At 41.1% G+C, this 22459-nt stretch overlaps 1 protein-coding gene across 1 annotated transcript in view; it reads left to right on the top strand.

The window, feature by feature from the left end:
• Positions 1-17472, top strand: part of LOC115178590 (zinc finger protein 850-like) — a 71232-nt gene extending 53760 nt beyond the window's left edge. The window contains exons 5-9 of the mRNA XM_029739845.1: positions 11-738; positions 9621-9636; positions 11786-11812; positions 11948-12125; positions 16006-17472. Of these exons, the coding sequence (XP_029595705.1) occupies positions 11-738; positions 9621-9636; positions 11786-11812; positions 11948-12125; positions 16006-17018 (1962 nt within the window). The 3' untranslated portion in view covers positions 17019-17472. The remainder of the gene's footprint in view (positions 1-10; positions 739-9620; positions 9637-11785; positions 11813-11947; positions 12126-16005) is intronic.
• The last annotated feature ends 4987 nt before the right edge of the window (positions 17473-22459 follow it).

Below are 22459 nucleotides of genomic sequence, written 5' to 3'. Positions count from 1 at the left end.
AGCCAGGTAGCCAGATACGTCCAAACCAGCAAGACGACACCAGTGTTCCCGCTGTGGAAAGTGTTTTAACCTGTTTTGGGTCCTGAAACGACATGAGAGAATACACACAGGGGAGAAGCCTTACCACTGCTCCCAGTGTGGAAAGTGTTTCAACTGGTCAGGGGAGCTGAAACGACACGAGAGAACACACACAGGGGAGAAGCCTTGCCACTGCTCCCAGTGTGGAAAGTGTTTCAACTGGTCAGGAGAGCTGAAACAACACGAGAGAACACACACAGGGGAGAAGCCTTGCCACTGCTCCCAGTGTGGAAAGAGTTTCTTGATTTTAGGAAACCTGAAAGTTCATGAGAGAATACACACAGGGGAGAAGCCTTACCACTGCTCTCAGTGTGGAAAGTGTTTCAACCAGTCAGGTAACCTGAAAAAACACGAGAGAATACACACAGGGGAGATGCCTTACCACTGCTCCCAGTGTGGAAAGACTTTTAATATTTTAGGAAACCTGAAAGCTCATGAGAGAATACACACAGGAGAGAAGCCTCACCACTGCTCCCATTGTGGAAAGTGTTTTAACTATTTAGGGGACCTGAAAAAACACGAGAGAATACACACAGGGGAGAAGCCTTACCACTGCTCCCAGTGTGGAAAGAGTTTTAACAATTTAGGGAACCTGAAACGACATGAGAGAATACACACAGGGGAGAAGCCTTACCACTCCTGCCAGGGTGCAAAGCTTTTGCCCATTTAGGAAGCCTGAAAGAACACATGAGACTGCACACAGAGGAGAAGGTTTACAAAAGCTCAGAATGTGTGAGAACATATTACTCATAAGTCACTTCAACATCATTAGAGAATCCACACAGGAGAGAGGAATTACTTCTCTTAGCGTGTATATTGATATTTCACATCTCATTGACTTAAAATTCATCAGAGAACATACACAGTGCTCCCGTTGTCTTATATTGTTGACTGATAATGTGTTTACCTGTTTTTACCATATGAAATTGCTTCTTCCAATTATTGATAAACATGTACCTGTTAAGAAACTGACTGTTAGAACTGTTAAGGCTCCATGGATTGATGAGGAATTGAAAAACTGTATGGTTGAAAGAGATGGGGCAAAAGGAATGGCTAATAAGTCTGGCTGGTTTACGTACTGCAAATTGAGAAATGATGTCACCAAACTCAACAAAAAGAATAAACTTTATTTTGAAGACAAGATCAATGATATAAAGAATGATGGAAAAAAACTTGTAAAAAAACATCATGAAAGAAAAGCAGTGCAAGTATTGAATTTTGTAAAGTTAGTGTGGGAGAGGTGGAAAATTGTTATCGATCATTAATGACAAACCTCCTGGCATTGACAACTTAGATGGAAAGCTACTGAGGAAAGTAAATGACTCTATAGCCACTCCTATCTGTCATATTTTTAATCTGAGCCTAGAGGAAAGCCGAAGTAATTCCACTACCCAAGAGTGGTAAAGCGGCCTTTACTGGTTCTAACAGCAGACCTATAAGCTTGCTGCCAGCTCTTAGCAAACTGTTGGAAAAATTGTGTTTGACCAAATACGATGCTATTTCTCTGTAAACAAATGAACAACAGACTTTCAGCATGCTTATAGAGAAGGGCACTCAACATGTACTGCACTGACACAAATGACTGATGATTGGTTGAGAGAAATTGATAATAAGAAGATTGTGGGAGCTGCTGTTGTTGAAAAAATGTATGTGCTGTGGCTTTTCAACCTCTGCCATATCGTGGATTCAGAGCTATCTATCTAATAGAACTCAAAGGGTTTTTAATGGAAGCTTCTCTAATGTCAAACATGTAAAGTGTGATGTACCGCAGGGCAGCTCTCTAGGCCCTCTACTCTTTTCTATTTTTACCAATGACCTGCCACTGGCATTAAACAAAGCATGTGTGTCCATGTATGCTGATGATTCAACCATATACGCATCAGCAACCACAGCTAATGAAGTCACTGAAACCCTTAACAAAGAGTTGCAGTCTGTTTTGGAATGGGTGGCCAGTAATATACTGGTCCTGAACATTTCTAAAACTAAGAGCATTGTATTTGGTTCAAATCATTCCTTAAGTTATAGACCTCTGCTGAATCTGGTAATGAATTGTGTGGCTGTTGAACAAGTTGAGGAGACTAAATTACTTTTTACTCCAAAAAGCAAGTTCTGCAGGCTCTAGTTTTGTCTAATCTTGATTATTGTCCAGTCGTGTGGTCCAGTGCTGCAAGGAAAGACCTAGTTAAGCTGCAGCTGGCCCAGAACAGAACGGCACGTTTTGCTCTTAATTGTAAACAGAGGGCTGATATAAATACTATGCATGCCAGTCTCTCTTGGCTAAGAGTTGAGGAGAGACTGACTGCATCACTTCTTCTTTTTATAAGAAACATGAATGTGTTGAAAATCCCAAATTGTTTGCATGGCCTGTAAGGGAATTATGCCCTATGTGCACAGAAGAGACCACAGGAAAACTTATTTGATCAGAGGTTAGTTTGTTTAATAAGGATTGCAACCCGGAGTATACACTTACAGCAATTTGCAAGCAAGAGAATCTACTGAGGATCACCCCGCCCAGGGTGATGTCCCTTAACTTTAATACCATATAAGCTCATAATTAATAGTTGCTAATACAAAGATGTCTCTGCTAGGTGGAGTTCAGCTTATTGTGTTATTGGCAGTTAGTTTCCCAATCACTCTTCCCCTTATTGCTATCATGTAAGACTGGAACATGTTATCAACAGGAACTCTTAGTTCCCTTTATCTATCTGTTACCTAAAATATAGTTTCAACACATAGACATCTGACTTTGTATAGTTGACCTTTTCATGCACTTGCAAGGTGTCTACCACTGATTCTTAATGTCAAGCTAAAGCAAAAGATGAATCATTGTACTTTTGTCATCACAGGTGTTCCTATAATGTACAGATATCATCAAGGTTCTTACAAGTCAACTTACACACAGCTCTGACACACACTTATCCCACCAGACATGCCACCGGGGGTCTTTTCACAGTCCCCAAGTTTCCAGAACAAATTCAAGAAAGCGTACAGTATTATATAGGGCCCTTATTGCATGGAACTTCCTTCCATCTCATATTGCTCAAATAAACAGCAAACATGGTTTCAAAACACAGATAAAGCAACACCTCACGGCACAACCCCTCTCCCCTATTTGACCTAGGTAGTTTGTGTGTATGCATTGAAATGTAGGCTACGTGTACCTTTTACAAAATGTATGCAGTTCTATCCTTGAGCTGTTCTTGTCTATTGATGTGCTGTATTATGTGTCATGTTTTGTGTGGACCCCAGGAAGAGTAGCTGCTGCTTTTGCAACAGTTAATGGGGATCCTAATAAAATACCAAACTGTTATTCTCTCTGAGCTCAGAAATAAAGAATCTTGGTTTGACTTGGACTCCAGCAGATCCTTATTGTATAATATCCACCACAACTCGCCCACAGATTGCTGTTTATCATTGTCTCAATGAAGAGTTCCTCATTCCACTTTCCTGGGGGCATTTACAAGCCTCCCACTGGTTGAATAAACGTTGTTTCCACATCAAATTAAAAAACATCTTTAACATTGATGAACCTTCACTATCTTCATCCCTAAACTAGTAACAGTTACTATTGTCTATTGTTATTCTCAGTAACCTTCCTGACCTTATGAAATTCTAGCTAAATACAATGTTCCCACCAGTTGTCATGTCTTTAGTTATGCAAACATTTGTTTATTCGATTATATTTCTCATTAAGATGAATGGTGTTTTAATTCTATATGGGTCACACATTGCTTTGGTCATGTGTTCTCTTATGGGTCAATGATTTTAATTAGAATATAGCAATGATGCTCTCTCCTCAATCACTTACAGTTTCTTTGGAAAGTATTCAGACCCCTTGACTTTTTTCACATTTTGTTACATTACAGCCTTATTCTAAAATGGATTAAATAAAACTATTTCCTCAGCAATCTACAGACAATACCCCATAATGACAAAGCAGAAGCAAGCTTTTTATAAATTTTTGCAAATGTTTTAAACACAAAAAAAATGTTTTACATAAGTATTCAGACCCTTTGCTATATGAGAATCAGAATTGAGCTCAGATGCATCCTGTTTCCATTGATCATCCTTGAGATGTTTCTACAACTAGATTGGAGTCCACCTGTGGCAAATTCAATTGATTGGACATGATTTGGAAAGGCACACACCTGTCTATATAAGGTCCCTCAGTTGACAGTGCATGTCAGAGCAAAAACCTAGGCATGAGGTTGAAGGAATTGTCCGTAGAGCTCCGAGACAAGATTGTGTTGAGGCACAGATCTGGGGAAGGGTAAAATATTTCTGCAGCATTGAAGGCCCCTGTTTTAGCCCCCTGCAGTAAAAGGTTATTCATGGGGTAAAATGATCTGTTTAAAAAGGACACATCGTTAACAATACAATTATCTTTTTTTTCAATTTCTTACAGTTCTTTTATTTTGTGGCCTATATCCTCTCAATCCTTCCTTCATAAACGGAAAACATATGTGTACCTCAACACATGTCTGCAAGGGCCCCTCTAGGTTCCCAACCTCTTGACCATTAAATCTGGATAGCTGATAACTATTTTTAAAGGGTAAAGTGATCTGTTTAGGTCGTCAGTAAAAGAAGCATAGTTGAAGAGTACAATGAACCTTTCAAAGAGGATGGTGTGAGGCCTCTGGGGCTTTTTGGGGGGGGGGGGTTGACTGAGACATCCCTCGGACACTCTTTTATGGGGGGTAAAATGTATCTGTTTAGGCCGTTAGTAAAGGGGACATCTTACATATTACAATGACCCTTTCAAAGACAGACATCCCCCGGACATCTCCCATATAACTATTTTTAAAAGGGTAAAAATGATCTGTTTAGGCCGTTAGTAAAACATGTGTTGAAAGACACCTGGGGGTCCAGGTTGTTAATTATTTTGTGTACATATAGTTCCCCTGTGTGCAAGGGCCCCCCTAGATTCACAACTTCTTCACCCTTAACATTCCCAGCCAAGGGGAGAGACAGAGGGAGAGAGATAGAGGGGGAGAAAGAGAGAGAGAAAGATGTAATTCATTGAAAGTAAATTACATTTTCTTTCAAAGCTTTTATTTTATTCAAAAATGTAGTACAGACAACATACATATTAAAAATATTAAAGTTTACTATGTAATATTAAATTCTAAATTATGTCACTAATGTTTTATTACTAAAGATCTTTATATAAATCACATGTTATTATTACATGTAGCAACACCACATGACAACAACATGGTAGCAACACGACATGGTAGGAACACCACATGACAACATGGTAGCAACACGACATGGTAGCAACACGGCATGGTAGCAACACGACATGGTAGCAACACGACATGGTAGCAACACCACATAACAACATGATAGTAACACCACATAACAACATGGTAGTAACACCACATAACAACAACATAGTAGCAGCACCACATGACAACAACATAGTAGCAGCACCACATGACAACAACATGGTAGCATCACAACAACAACATGGTAGCAACACAACATGGTTGCAACACAACAACATGGTAGTAACACAACATGACAACAACATGGTAGCAACACAACATGGTAGCAACACAACATGACAACATGGTAGAAGCACCACATAACAACATGGTAGTAACACAACAACATGTTAGAAAAACAACATGGTAGCACAACAACAACATGGTAGAAGCAGAACATGACAGCAACACAACAGCAACACAACAACATGGTAGCAACACAACATAGCAGCAACATGGTAGCAACACAACATGACAGCAACACAACAGTGCAGCAACACAACATGGCAGCAACACAACATGGTTGCAACACCACATGACAACATGGTAGCAACACAACATGGTAGCAGCACAACATGGTAGCAGCACAACATGGTATAAACATTATTGGGCACAGACAGGAGCACAAAGGCAAGAAGGTAGAGACAACAATACATCATACGAAGCAGCCACAACTGTCAGTAAGAGTGTCCATGATTGAGTCCTTAAATTAAGAGATGGAGATAAAACTGTCCAGTTTGAGTGTTTCTTGCAGCTTGTTCCCGTCGCTAGCTGCAGCGAACTGAAAAGAGGAGCGACCCAGGGATGTGTATGCTTTGGGGACCTTTAACAGAATGTGACTGGCAGAACAGGTGTTGTATGTGGAGGATGAGGGCTGCAGTAGATATCTTAGATAGGGGGGAGCGAGGCCTGAGAGGGTTTTATAAATAAGCATTAAACCAGTGGGTCTTGTAACGGCTGTCGTAGGAGAGAGAGGACCAAGACGCAGCGGGTTGCATGTTCATTATATTTATTGTGAACACGAGAAAAACAAGAAAACAAAGAACGACAGACCGACAGTTTCACAGGCTAAATAATAACAGCAGTGCGAAATACAACTACCCACAAAATCCCCAGGTGAAAACAAGCATCTAATATATGACTCCCAATCAGGAACAACGACGTACAGCTGTTCCTGATCGGGAGCCACACAAACCACACAGAAATAGACAGACTAGAAAACCATAGAAAACCAACACTAGAACAATTACTCAAACCCCAGACTACATAAACCAAACACCCCTTAAATAACACACACAACCCGAACCATATGAAACAAATACCCCTCTGCCATGTCCTGACCAAATATAAACAATTACTCCCACTGCTGGTCAGGACGTGACAGTAACGGGTGTACAGAGACAATCAGTTTACAGAGGAGTATAGAGTGCAGTGAGGAGCTAGCGGAACCCCTCACCAACAGCCAGTGAAATTGCAGGGTGCCAAATTCAAAGAACAGAAATCTCATAATTCAAATTATTATACACCATTTTAAAGATAAACTTCCCGTTAATCCAACCACAGTGTCCGATTTCAAAAAGGCTTTACGGCGAAAGCATACCATGCGATTATGTTAGGTCAGCGCCAAAACTTGAAAATTGCAATGCAATGGCACTTATAAATGTAGGTCCTTCAAACACCCACAAACAGGGAAATCGATCCCAATCAAAGGTGTTAATACGTGTTCCACTAAGGCAGTTATTTATCTTATAACTTGTCCTTGTGGTAAAAATGATGTGGGTAAAACAACGTGTGAATTAAAAGTACGTATCTCAGAGCATCGTAGCACCATTAGGTGCAAAAACTTGACTTACCCAGTTGCGGCCCACTTTTTGGAAGAAAACCACTCGATTTCGTCTCTGCGTTACATTGGCATCGAACATGTCACCTTCCCTAGGAGAGGGGGTGACCTTGATAATTTATTGTTAAAACGAGAGGCTGCCTGGATCTTTAACTTAAAGACCCTTGCACCCTTCGGTCTCAACATAGACTTTGATCTTAAGCCAGTCTTGTGATTATTGTGAATTTCCCATTGTAATTGTTTGTAAGCTTGTGTAGTCTAAAATGAATCTATGATCGAATGCTATCCATTCGTTTTTTTGTATGGTGTTCTTTGTATGCCATTTTTATATTTGAGAATTAACCAATGATATTAGGCCAAACTTGGCCATGATTACAGACACCTGTGTGTCTTTTGACACTATATAAACGAGTCATCTAGCAGTGTTTGTGATCATACCCTGATGAAGACAGCTTGGCTGTCGAAACGTTGGATATAAGATTTTTGCATCTGAGCTCCTAGAGTGTGCGTCGCTCCCTTATTTTCAAGTTTTCTACTCCGCTAGCCAGCACCTCGCCTTAATAGGTGTGCGTTTCTTTTTCTTCTAGATAGGTCAGCGCCAAAAACCTCCTTATTGTTTGTGCGTTTAGTTCAATATTCCAAAGGCACAACACGCGGTTGTTCAATTAAAGTTCGTAGAAACATGTCAAACGATGTTTGCAATCAATCCTTAGGGTTTAATCATAAATATTCAATAATAATACAACAGGACAATACCGTTTTATTACAGAGGAAAAAGAACGACCGGCGCGCCCGCAGGACCGCGCGAACAACAAATCATTGGTTTCATCTGAGCCACTTCCTATTTGTGGTCTTATTCGACCCCCTTTCACAATTCAAGCCTGAAACAACTTCTAAAGACTGTTGACATCTACTGGAAGCCTTAGGAAGTGCAATTTGACCCCACAGACACAGGATATTGGATAAACAATCCCTTGAAAACTACTAAACTCAAATTTTCCACATCCTGGTTGGATTTTTCTCAGGTTTTCACCGGCCATATGAGTTCTGTTATACACACAGACATAATTTTTTAACAGTTTTGGAAACTTTAGAGTGTTTTCTAGCCAAATGTACACATTATATGCATATCCTAGCTTCTGGGCCTGAGTAACAGGCAGTTTACTCTGGGCACGCTTTTCATCCAAACTTCCCAATGCTGCTCCCTATCCCAAACAGGTTTTAAACAGTGGGTCTTGCGACTGGTATACAGAGATAACCAGTTTACAGAGGAGTATAGAGTGCAGTGAGGAGCATTGGTGGCAAATCTGATGGCCGACGCGTAAAGAACATCTTGCCGCTCAATGTATCCTACTATGACTATATCCAACCCTACTCCATTTGTTGCCACTATCATGTATCCTACTTGGCTGAAGCTTTGATCCAGCGGATGAAGTATTGAGGAGCAGGAAGGTTAAAGTTCACTTCAGGATACAGCTGTGACTCTAGACCATTCCTAGATAATCCAGTATAGAGAGTCCATTTATAGAATATTTAGGGCCCTATCAAGTCCGTTATTTTTCTCTAATTCCGTTTTCTCCGTTTAGTTTTTCCAGGTTTATATCATATCAATTTTTTTCTCTCTAATTCCATTTTCTCCGTTTAGTTTAAGATTTTTCTGGTTTTTGCTCTCTAAATCACACTGTTAATAGAAAAACAACAACATTGGATGTTCTAAGTCCACAACAATACTTAAAACTTCTTAGGGATAGGGGGCAGTATTCTGAATTTTGGATGACTGAGGTGTCCAAAGTAAACTGCCTGTTACTCAGGCCCAGAAGCTAGCTATATGCATGGTAGTATTGGATAGAAAACACACTAAAGTTTCTAAAACTGTTAAAATTATTTCTGTGAGTATAACAGAACTGATTTGGCAGGCGAAAACCCGAGGATCAATTTTTTTTCTGTTGACCTGCCAGTCAATTCCAACCTTAAGCTATTGAAAACAAAGACTTTCGCCTCCTAAATTGCAGTTCCTATGGCTTCCATTAGATGTCAACAGTCTTTATACATGGTTTCAGGCTTGTTTTCTGAAAAACCAACGAGGAATAGTTGTTTATCCTCAGTGAGCTCTATAGCAAAACGAGTCTCATTGAGCGTGTGACCGAGGTCGCGCGCTGCGTTCTTTTCCTTTCCTATTGAAAATAGTTTGCGCCGTAGGAAATATGATCATTTATTTAGATATTAGAGTATCTAATAAAGAATTAGAAACCATGTTTGATTTGTTTGGACAAACTTTACTGGTAATTTTTGGAACTCCTATGTCTGCATTCTGAACAGGTGGATTACTGAACTCAATGACGCACACTAAACAGACTATTTGGGATATAAAGAAGGACTTTATCGAACAAAACGGCCATTCATTGTGTTCCTGGGACTCTTGTGATTGTGATCAGAGGAAGATCTTCAAAGGTAAGTGACTTATTTTATCGCTATTTGGGATTTTGTGACGCGTGTGCTTTTTTGGATAATATGCTGTTGTGGGGCGCTGACCTCAGATAATCGAATGCTGTGCTTTCGCCGTAAAGCCTTTTTGAAATCTGACGATGCGGTTAGATTTCCAAGATTCTAAGCTGAAGAATCATGTATGACACTTGTATTATCATGAATGTTTAATATTGCGTTTATTGTATTTTGAATTTGGCGCTCTGCAATTTCCCCGGATGTTGTCGAGGTGAGTCGCTAGCGGGACGAAATGTTATGCCACATCAGGAGACCACTTTTGAAGTCTGAGAAAAAGCTAAGACATTTTCATTTTTGGGTGTAGATACCCTTTAATTCAAGTGGCACCAGCAAGAGCCTTGCTTGGTTAGTGGTGTCTCTGTAGCACACATGTGATTGCAGAGTTTGCTGAACAAATCCCAACTGGATTGATGCAAATAATCATGATATCATTCTGTCAGGTAGGCATAGACTACTTTTTAGTTAACATTTAATTGACAAGGTTTTGGGGAAAGCTTTTCCATCAACCAGAAGATGGTTGTCATTAGCATCATCGCTACCAGCTACACATAGTGGTAGACAAATGCACTCAGACAGGGACATTTCTGGGCTGTTTCCTCTTCAGAAAGTTTAAGGAAAATACAAATCACTTAGGCTAATTTAACGACGACTTGCAGGCAGTGGGTTCAGAATAACTATGACAAAAAATGAATAGTCTTTAATCTGTCACCTAATCCTACCTAATGGGCAGGTCAGCCCTGGAGTAAAGTATTGGCTGTAAGAAGTAAGAGAAAACATAACATCTAGTTGTTTTTAAATTGCTACTCATGACATTGTTAGCCAGATGAAACTATTTCATAATTTTCTTTCCAATCTGCGTTACCCACTCCAGTCAGCAGATGGCGATATGAGTCTTTCCAGTGATGCTTCTTGCGTGACGTATAATCTAGTGGACGGAACTGGAGGCTTCTTCAACAGCGACAAAAGGCTTCCGATTCAACTAACGTGGTGGTTTGCTAGCGAACATAAAACTGAAACGTTGAAGCGTTTAAGACCAATCTTGTGTATAGTACTCTTAGTGTTTTGAATATATATTTTTTGCCTATCTACTAGTTCATTTAAACGTAATTTGCTTGTTAATTTAGCAAATGTGTTAAATTGATACAGCACTAGGCTAATCGACCGGAGCATGAGCTCACTAAGCTCGACGGAGATAGAAGCTCTGATGAAAGGAGAGGAAGACGCTTTCAGGATGAAAAAGGAGGAAGAGGAGGCTATCACATTGAAAGAAGAAGAGGATGATATTACAGTGAAAGGGGAAGATGGGAAAGAGGTTGTCAGAGTGGAAGAGGAGGAAGTGGAAGCTTTCAGAATCAAAAACGATGAAGATGCCATAACATTGAAAGAAGAAAATGTATTGGAAGAGGAGGAAGTGGAAGCTTTCAGAATCAAAAAGGAGGAAGATGCCATAACATTGAAAGAAGAGAATGTAGTGAAAGAAGAGGAAGAACATTTTAGAGTAAAAGAGGAAGAGGAGGCTATCTCAATAAAAGAGGAGGAGGACGACGTTTTGGGAGTGAAAAAGGAGGAGGAGGAGGCTGAAGATCAGATTACCACCAGTGAGTACTGTCTTAAAAACAGGGGCACTATGTAGTTATTGAAATAATGTATTGTTTTAAAGGGGCATTCTACTGAAGTTCTACACTTGAATATGTTGTTCAGTAATGTAGGAATTGTTTAAGGGACAATCTGCCATTGGTACATATGTTTTTGGGACTTCGATGTATTGAATTCTCATTCTCCATGTGGTCTACGTTAAAGTTCACCTCATCTAATATAACAGGCTTTTAAAATTGGTGCATAATTTCTACTTAAAATATCAAAGGGACGTAAATGGCACCCATTTTGTGGAAATGACCCTTTACATTTGCAACACAAACAATATTTTACAAAATCACGATGAAAGTGGCCATTTTAGACATTCATGCTTCTTGATTGCAATAGACGGTCATAAGTTTACCATCTGTTTGCTGTTCTCATTCACACAGGAGAGAGACATGACTATTGTGGATCCTCTGGGAAGCCTCAACAACATCCTGATGCTGACGAGGCAGAGAAGAGTCTCTCCAGATCAGAACACCAGATGGTACAGCTTGGTCTGGTCTAGCATACAGCTTGCTCTATCGGGGTCTGGGCTGGGATTCTGTAAAGCACTTTATGACAACAGTGACATCAGCATCCATAATGATATGTGTCTGTGACCCCTCTTTATGGTTACCAGGACAACGCTAGCTCTTCCTCCCTCCCGGAGTCCCTGTGTCGTGCCTCTCCCGGTAGCACCTTACTGCTGGGTATGAAGAGGTTGTCTGTGCTGCTGGTGGACTGCAGGAAAACAACGGGGCTGAGTGGAACTGTGAGAGGAGGAGAAGAGAAGAAAGGATCAGATTTGACTCATCAAAGTAAGTGTTGTAGTTTAGTTTGAACAAATACAATATATCTCTTAGTTGACATGGAGATAGACTGGTGGATATGGATGTTATGAATATCATAACACTGAAAAGGATTCTGCCAATGAAAAGAGAGAAACCAATAGACCATATAAAACCTTGATGAAAGTTAGCTTTAGAGAGAAAGTTTCAAGATGATCTGATGTAAGGTGCGTGTTTTACAAAAACTTTCCCTAAAAACATTGTGGATGTTACATTGCCTGTCCCAGTCAACCCCCCCTATCTTTACAAGACTCTAGAACTAAACTCCAGACACTTCAATGTGGTCTGTATTGCTTCATTAACGTCTGATCTACAGAACTTGTTAAACATGCAAATGTACAGTTGTAGTCGGAAGTTTACATACACCTTAGCCAAATACTTTTAAACTCAGTTTTTCACAATTCCTGACATTTAATCCTAGTAAAAATTCCCTGTAATAGGTCAGTTAGGATCACCACTTTATTTTAAGAATGTGAAATGTGAGAATAATAGTAGAGAGAATAATTTATTTCAGCTTTTATTTATTTCAACACATTCCCAGTGGATCAGAAGTTTACATACACTCAATTAGTATTTGGTAGCATTGCCTTTAAATTGTTTAACTTGGGTCAAATGTTTTGGGTAGCCTTCCACAAGCTTCCCACAATAAGTTGGGTGGATTTTGGCCCATTCCTCCTGACCGAGCTGGTGAAACTGAGTCAGGTTTCTAGGTTTTTCCTCCAAACATAACAATGGTCATTATGGCCTAACAGTTCTGTTTTTGTTTCATCAGACCAGAGGACATTTCTCCAAAAAGTACGATCTTTGTCCCCATGTGCAGTTAAAAACCGGAGTCTGGCTTTTTTATGGCGGTTTTGGAGCAGTGGCTTCTTCCTTGCTGAGCGGCCTTTCAGGTTATGTCGATATATTACTTTTTTTTACTGTGGATATAGATACTTTTGTCCCTGTTTCCTCCAGCATGTTCACAAGGTCGTTTGCTGTTGTTCTGGGATTGATTTGCACTTTTCGTACCAAAGTACGTTCATCTCTAGGAGACAGAACGCGTCTCCTTCCTGAGCGGTATGACGGCTGCGTGGTCCCATGGTGTTTATACTTGCATACTATTGATGAACGTGGTACCTTCAGGCATTTGGAAATTGCTCCCAAGGATGAACCAGACTTGTGGAGGTCTACAATTTTTTCTGATGTCTTGGCTGATTTTTTTATTTATTTTTCCATGATGTCAAGCAAAGAGGCACTGAGTTTGAAGGTAGACCTTTGAAATACATCCACACCTCCAATTGACTCAAATGATGTCAATTAGCCTATCAGAAGCTTCTAAAGCCATAACATAATTTTCTGGAATTTTCCAAGCTGTTTAAAGGCACAGTCAACTTAGTGTATGTAAACTCCTGACCCACTGGAATTGTGATACAGTGAATTATAAGTGAAATAAGACATTTGTGGAGTGGTTGAAAAACGAGTTTTAATGACTCCAACATAAGTGTATGTGATCTTCCGACTTCAACTATATGTATATTTATGTATATATATATATATATATATATATATATATAAAAAAAACAGTGTCAGCCTTTTTTAAAAGCTGTGAAATCTACTTTAATTGGTCAAATAAACTCCAACATATAGACTTTAAATAACATTGTTTCATTTGGAAATGACTAACTTTGTTTGTTCATGTAACTGACATCAGTGTGCTGCTAACAGTTTAGTTTCCTCCACTGTCCACATACTGGACTCAAACTAGTGATCCTCTGCTTCTCAACATGCGTGACCGCTCTCCTTTACAATGAACCGATTGAGTTATACAAAAGGTACCAGTTGGATAGCTCCATCTGTGACGTTTCAAGCTAGCTGTGGAGTGATCTTACAGCACGTTCTTACCTCTGTTACACATGCTCAGGTTGACTTTCCCACGGAATCAACCATATACAGTACCAGTCAAAAGTTAGGACACAACTACTCATTCAAGGTTTTTTTTTAATTTTTACTATTTTCTACATTGTAGAATAATGGTGAAGACATCAAAACTATGAAATAACACTTACGGAATCATAGAGTAACCAAAAACGTGTTAAACAATATGCCACACCTGTCAGGTAAATGGATTGTCTTGGTAAAAGAGAAATTTTAACCAACAGGGATATAAACAAATGTGTGCACCAAATTTGAGAGAAATAAGCTTTCCTGCGTATGATAAAAAATCTGGGATATTTCAGCTCATGAAACATGGGACCAACACTTTACATATTTATATTGTTTGGAACATCTACCCAAAATATTTCACCTTCTTTTTTACTTTACCCAAAATATCATGACATTAATGATAGTCAAAATGTGTGAACGTCTAAATAAAGAAATGCCATTGTGTCGACCCTATCGACAATGGGGAGGTGTTACTGATGTGCTTTGTGTCTGTCTCCAATGTAATTTATTCATTTTTTAATTAGGTTTTAACCTCTCTAGGGGGTGTGGGACGGTATCGTCCCACCTGGCCAATATCCGGTGAAATTGCAGAGTGCCAAATTCCAATTAAATTACTATAAATATTTAACTTTCATGAAATCACAAGTGTAATACATCAAAATAAAGCTTAACTTGTTGTTAATCCAGCCGCCATGTCAGATGTCAAAAAGGCTTTACGGCGAAAGCAAACTATGCGATTATCTGAGGACAGCACTCGCACACAAAACATTACATACAGTTACCAGCCAAGTAGATTAGTCACGAAAGTCAGAAATAGCAATAAAATTAATCACTTACCTTTGATCATCGTATGGTTGCACTCACAAGACTCCCAGTTACACAATAAATGTTCGTTTCGTTCGATAAAGTCCCTCTTTATATCCAAAAACCTCAATTTTGTTTGCGCGTTTTGTTCAGTAATCCAATGGCTCAAATGCAGTCACAACAGGCAGACAAATTCAAAATAGTATCCGTTAAGTTCGTATAAACATGTCAAACGATATTTATAATCAATCCTCAGGTTGTTTTTAGCCTAAATAATCGATAATATTTCAACCGTTAACTAGCGTCGTCAATATAAAAGAAAAACAAGAAAGGCACGCTCTCATTCGCGGGCAGTAAACAGCTCTGGGTACATCTCACTATCCACTCACTCAAAGTTGTCATTCTCCCTAATTTTTCAGAATAAAAGCCTGAAACAATGTCTTAAGACTGTTCACAACTAGTGGAAGCCATAGGGAACGGAATCTGGGTCCTATCCCTTTAAGTTGTGGAAAGGCTTTCATTGGAAAAACAGCCATTTCAAAATTATTGCACTTCCTGGATGGATTTTCCTCAGGTTTTCGCCTACCATTTCAGTTCTGTTATACTCACAGACATTATTTTAACAGTTTTAGAAACTTTGGAGTGTTTTTTATCCAAATCTACTAATCTATTATATGCATATCCTAGCTTCTGGGCCTGAGTAGCAGACAGTTTATTTTGGGCACGCTTTTCATCCGGAAATGAAAATAGTGCCCCCTACCCTAGTGAGGTTAAGGAAGTGTGTATGTCACATTCTGTATCATACAGCTATGAAGGTTATATATTTACAACCACCTGCTTGATAGGAATCCAGCGATGTCTGTGTCTTCAGTGTCATAGAACAGTTTAGTTTTTTGTGTTCTGACTTATAAAACAGAAATAAAAATAATGTAAACATATCAGTAATTACCAGGATGCTCTACAACATTTGTTTTAAAATCACACAAAGATTGTTTTAAATGATGAAACGTTTGAAAGCTGGCCTCAGGTTATTGAGGGATCTGATTTGGTTTAAACCTCATAGCAAGGCAGTTTTATCATGTGGAGATTTCATTCTGGTCTTTAACACTGTCTTTGGCAGGAGGAAAACCAAACTTGGAGGAACCAACGACGTCCAAACCAGCAAGTCGACACCTCTGCTCCCAATGTGGAAAGAGTTTTAGTCACTTTGGAAACATGAAAGCTCATGAGCGTATACACACAGGGGAGAAGCCTTTCCATTGCCTCCAGTGTGGCAAGTGTTTTAACCTGTTAGGGGCCCTGAAACAACATGAGATAATACACACAGGGGAGAAGCCTTACCACTGCTCCCAGTGTGGGAAGTGTTTTAACCTGTTAGGGCCCCTGAAACGACATGAGAGAATACACACAGGGGAGAAGCCTTACCACTGCTCCCAGTGTGGCAAGTGTTTTAACCTGTTAGGGGCCCTGAAACAACATGAGACAATACACACAGGGGAGAAGTCTTACCACTGCTCCCAGTGTGGAAAGTGTTTCAACCAGTCAGGGGTAATGAAACGGCATGAGAGAATACACACAGGGGAGAAGCCTTACCACTGTTTCCAGTGTGGAAAGAGTTTTAACCATTTAGGGAACCTGAAAAAACACGAGATAATACACACAGGGGAGAAGCCGTACCACTGCTCCCAGTGTGGAAAGAGTTTTAACCATTCAGGGGACCTGAAAAAACATGAGAGAATACACACAGGGGAGAAGCCTTACCACTGCTCCCAGTGTGGAAAGTGGTTTAACCTGTTAGGGGCCCTGAAAAAACATGAGAGAATACACACAGGGGAGAAGCCTTACCACTGCTCCCAGTGTGGAAAGAGTTTTAACGATTTAGGGAACCTGAAAAAACATGAAAGAATACACACAGGGGAGAAGCCTTACCAATGCTCCCAATGTGGAAAGAGTTTCAACAATTTAGGGAACCTGAAAAAACATGAGAGAATACACACAGGGGAGAAGCCTTACCACTGCTCCCAGTGTGGAAAGTGTTTCAACCAGTCAGGGAAGCTGAAACGGCATGAGACAATACACACAGGGGAGAAGTCTTACCACTCCTCCCAGTGTGCAAAGCATTTGCCCATTTAGTAAGCCTGAAAGAAGACATGAGACTGCACACAGAGGAGAATGCTTACAATAGCTCAGACTGTGGGAAAACATATTACTCATAAAAGTCACTTAAACGTCATTAGAGAATCCACACAGGAGAGAGAAATTATTGATATTTCACATCTCATTGACTTAAAATTCATCAGAGAACATACACAGCGTTCCCGTTGTCTTATACTGTTGACTGATAATGTGTTTACCTGTTTTTACCATATGAAATTGCTTCTTCCAATTATTGATAAACATGTACCTGTTAAGAAACTGACTGTTAGAACTGTTAAGGCTCCATGGATTGATGAGGAATTGATCATCTGTATGGTTGAAGGAGATGGGGCAAAAGGAATGGCTAATAAGTCTGGCTGGTTTACGTACTGCAAATTGAGAAATGATGTCACCAAACTCAACAAAATAATAAACTTTATTATGAAGACAAGATCAATGATATAAAAAATGATGGAAAAAAACTTGTTAAAATACAGAATGAAAGAAAAGCAGTACAAGTATTGAATTTTGTAAAGTTAGTGTGGGAGAGGTGGAAGAATTGTTATCGATCAATAATGACAAACCTCCTGGCATTGACAACTTAAATGTAATGCTACTGAGGACAGTAGCTGACTCTATAGCCACTCCTATCTGACATATTTTTAATCTGAGCCTAGAGGAAAGTCTTTGTCCTCGGGCCTGGAGGGAACCCAAGAGTGGTAAAGCAGCCTTTACTGGTTCTAACAGCAGACCTATAAGCTTGCTGCCAGCTCTTAGGTAACTGTTGGAAAAAATTGTGTTTGACCAAATACAATGTTATTTCTCTGTAAACAAATTAACAACAGACTTTCAGCATGCTTACAGAGAAGGGCACTCAACATGTACTGCACTGACACAAATGACTGATGATTGGTTGAGAGAAATTGATAAGAAGAAGATTGTGGAAGCTGCTGTTGTTGAAAAAACGTTTGTGCTGTGGCTTTTCAACCTCTGCCATATCGTGGATTCAGAGCTATCTATCTAATAGAACTCAAAGGGTTTTTTTAATGGAAGCTTCTCTAATGTCAGACATGTAAAGTGTGATGTACCGCAGGGCAGCTCTCTAGGCTCTCTACTCTTTTCTATTTTTACCAATGACCTGCCACTGGCATTAAACAAAGCATGTGTGTCCATGTATGCTGATGATTCAACCATATACGCATCAGCAACCACAGCTAATGAAGTCACTGAAACCCTTAACAAAGAGTTGCAGTCTGTTTTGGAATGGGTGGCCAGTAATAAATTGATCCTGAATATCTCTAAAACTAAGAGCATTGTATTTGGTACAAATCATTCCTTAAGTTCTAGACCTCTGCTGAATCTGGTAATGAATTGTGTGGCTGTTGAACAAGTTGAGGAGACTAAATTACTTGGCATTACCTTGATTGTCAACTGTCATGGTCAAAATATATAGATTCAATGGTTGTAAAGATGGGGAGAGGTCTAGCCGCAATAAAGAGATGCTCTGCTCTTTTGACACCACACTCCAAAAAGCAAGTTCTGCAGGCTCTAGTTTTGTCTAATCTTGATTATTGTCCAGTCGTGTGGTCCAGTGCTGCAAGGAAAGACCTAGTTAAGCTGCAGCTGGCCCAGAACAGAGCGGCACGTTTTGCTCTTAATTGTAATCAGAGGGCTGATATAAATACTATGCATGCCAGTCTCTCTTGGCTAAGAGTTGACTGCATCACTTCTTTTTATAAGAAACATGAATGTGTTGAAAATCCCAAATTGTTTGCATAGTCTGTAAGGGAATTCTGCCCTATGTGCACACAAGAGACCACAGGAAAACTTATTTGATCAGAGGTTAGTTTGTTTAATAAGGATTGCAACCCAGAGTATACACTTACAGAAATTTGCAAGCAAGAGACTCAGTTCAAAAGATGGTGTTTTCCTTTTTTATCCCCTACTGAGGATCACCCCGGCCAGGGTGATGTCCCTTAACTTTAATACCATATAAGCTCATAATTAATAGTTGCTAATATGAAGACACCCCACAGCATAGCCCCTCTCCCCTATTTGACCTAGGTAGTTTGTGTGTATGCATTGATATGTAGGCTACGTGTGCCTTTTACAAAATGTATGTAGTTCTGTCCTTGAGCTGTTCTTGTCTATTGATGTGCTGTATTATGTGTCATGTTCTGTGTGGACCCCAGGAAGAGGAGCTGCTGCTTTAGCAACAGCTAATGGGGATCCTAATAAAATACCAAACTGTTATTCTCTCTGAGCTCAGAAATAAAGAATCTTGGTTTGACTTGGACTCCAGCAGATCCTTATTCTATAATATCCACCACAACTCGCCCACAGATTGCTGTTTCATCGTTGTCTCAATGAAGACTTCCTCATTCCACTTTCCTGGGGGCATTTACAAGTCTCCCACTGGTTGAATAAACGTTGTTTCCATGTCAATTAAAAAACTTCTTTAACATTGATGAACCTTCACTATCTTCATCCCTAAACTAGTAACAGTTACTATTGTCTATTGTTATTCTCAGTAATCTTCCTGGCCTTATGAAATCCTAGCTAAATACAATGTTTCCACCAGTTGTCATGTCTTTGATTATGCAAACATTTGTTTATTCGATTATATTTCTCATTAAGATGAATGTTGTTTTAATTCTATATGGGTCACGCATTGCTTTGGTCATGTGTTCTCTTATGGGTCAATGATTTGAATTAGAATATAGCAATGATGCTCTCTCCTCAATCACTTCCAGTGCCTTTGGAAAGTATTCAGACCCTTTGACTTTTTCCACATTTTGTTACGTTACATCTTATTCTAAAATGGATTAAATAAAACAATTTCTTCAGCAATCTACACACAATAACCCATAATGTCAAAGCTGAAACAGGCTTTTTATACATTTCTGCAGTTCCCTGACCCTTTGCTATGAGCCTCGAAATTGAGCTCAGGTGCGTCCTGTTTCCATTGATCATCCTTGAGATGTTTCTAGAACTTGATTGGAGTCCACCTGTGGTAAATTCAATTGATTGGACATGATTTAGAAAGGCATACAGGCCGCCGCTGAAGACTCTGGGCTGCAGGCCATCTCAGGAGGCTCCGGGCTGCAGGCCGTCACTAGAGGTTCCGGGCTGCAGGCCGTCGCTGAAGACTCTGGGCTGCAGGACGTCGCTGAAGACTCTGGGCTGCAGGCCATCTCAGGAGGCTCCGGGCTGCAGGCCGTCACTAGAGGTTCCGGGCTGCAGGCCGTCGCTGAAGACTCTGGGCTGCAGGACGTCGCTGAAGACTCTGGGCTGCAGGCCGTCGCTGAAGACTCTGGGCTGCAGGCCGTCGCTGAAGACTCTGGGCTGCAAGCCGTCGCTGAAGACTCTGGGCTGCAGGCCGTCGCTGAAGACTCTGGGCTGCAGGCCGTCGCTGAAGACTCTGGGCTGCAGGCCGTCGCTGAAGACTCTGGGCTGCAGGCCGTCGCTGAAGACTCTGGGCTGCAGGCCGTCGCTGAAGACTCTGGGCTGCAGGCCGTCGCTGGAGACTCTGGGCTGCAGGCCGTCTCAGTAGGTTCCGGGCTGCAGGCCGTCTCAGGAGGTTCCGGGCTGCAGGCCGTCTCAGTAGGTTCCGGGCTGCAGGCGGTCTCAGTAGGTTCCGGGCTGCAGGCCGTCTCAGTAGGTTCCGGGCTGCAGGCCGTCTCAGTAGGTTCCGGGCTGCAGGCCGTCTCAGTAGGTTCCGGGCTGCAGGCCGTCTCAGTAGGTTCCGGGCTGCAGGCCGTCTCAGTAGGTTCCGGGCTGCAGGCCGTCTCAGTAGGTTCCGGGCTGCAGGCCGTCTTGTCGCCGGAAGCTCTGGACTGGGAATGCGCACTGGAGGCCTGATGCGTGGGGCTGGCACAGGTGGCGCCAGACTGGTAACACGCACCTCAGGGCTAGTGCGGGGAGCAGGCACAGGACGTACTGGGCTGTGGAGGCGCACTGGAGGTCTGGAGCTTATGGCTGGCACAACCCGTCCTGGCTGGATAACCTCTGTAGCCCGACAAGCGCGAGGCATGGTGACAGGTCGCACAGGTTTGTGTTGGTGAACTGGGGTACCGTGCGTAGAGCTGGCGCAGGATAACCTGGGCCGAGAAGACACACCGGAGACCAGGAACGCTGAGCAGGCATACTCCTTCCTGGTTGAATGCCAACTCTAGCACGGCACCTGTGAGGTGCTTTCACCGAGCGCACCGGGCTGTAGCTGCGCACTGGTGACACAGTGCGTAACTCAGCATAACATGATGCTTGCTCGGTCACTCACCCCCCACAGTAAGCACAGGGAGTTGGCACAGGTCTCCAACCTGACTCTGCCAATCTCCTCTCGTTGCCGCTCTGCTCTCGCTGCCTCCACCTGTTCCCATGGAAGGCGATCCCATCCAGCCTGGATCTCCTCCCATGTCCAGGATCCCTTGCCATCCAGAATTTCCTCCCAGGTCCATTTCTGTTGCTCCTGGTCACGCTGCTTGGTCCTTTTATGGTGGGTTATTCTGTCACGGCTGTCTAAAGGAGCGGGCCAAAGTGCAGCGTGGTTGTAGTTCCACATTTTATTAAATCTGTGAAACTTTGCAATAAACAAATAACTGAAAATGACAAAACAACAAACCGTGACGCAGAGAGAAACAAACACTACTCAAAATATAATAACCCACAAAACAGGTGGAAAAACCCCTACTTAAATATGATCTCCAATTAGAGACAACGAGGTCCAGCTGCCTCTAATTGGAGATCAACCCAAACAACCCCAACATAGAAATAGAAAAACTAGAACTTAAACATAGAAATAGAAAACATAGAAAAACACAAAACACCCCCTGTCACGCCCTGACCTACTCTACCATAGAAAATCACATCTTACTATGGTCAGGACGTAACAATAGTTTAACAGTTAAATAAAGATGTGGAACGAGACACACGCTGCGCTTTGGTCTCCTTCATCGTACAACGTACGTGACAATATATATTCATTATATAGTTTTAGAATTGTTCCACAGTTTGCTCTTTCTTTCTCTCTCTCTCTCTTATAATGTGTGACTGAGACAGAACTCTGCAGGGGAGTGTGGGAGATAAGAGACTACTCAGACATTCCACACTAAATCAACTTTGGAGAGGGGACATTTATTGCTTAGCTTTTAGATAACACTGAAACTCTATGTTTGTATAGCTATGGATGCAGGGTTTTGGTCTCAGGAGTAAAAGGTAATGACGTTATCAGTGACATCACTAAGGCGGGACTTCGGTTTAATTAAACAACTTGAGACCTTTTGTTAGATGCAGAACTTACTCAGCAACATTCGTGCTATGTTCCTGTTTGTCAACTTCTGTCCGCAATTGCATTAAAGGTTTTTGAATGATTTAATTAAAGATATTGTCATAATGCTAATTTTACCAATAAGCCAATGATTGACAAGGAGGAAAGGAAC

This window comes from Salmo trutta, chromosome 38, assembly GCF_901001165.1.
Source record: "Salmo trutta chromosome 38, fSalTru1.1, whole genome shotgun sequence".
Taxonomy (NCBI): Eukaryota; Metazoa; Chordata; class Actinopteri; order Salmoniformes; family Salmonidae; genus Salmo; species Salmo trutta.
This window is presented reverse-complemented; position numbering and strand designations above follow the sequence as displayed.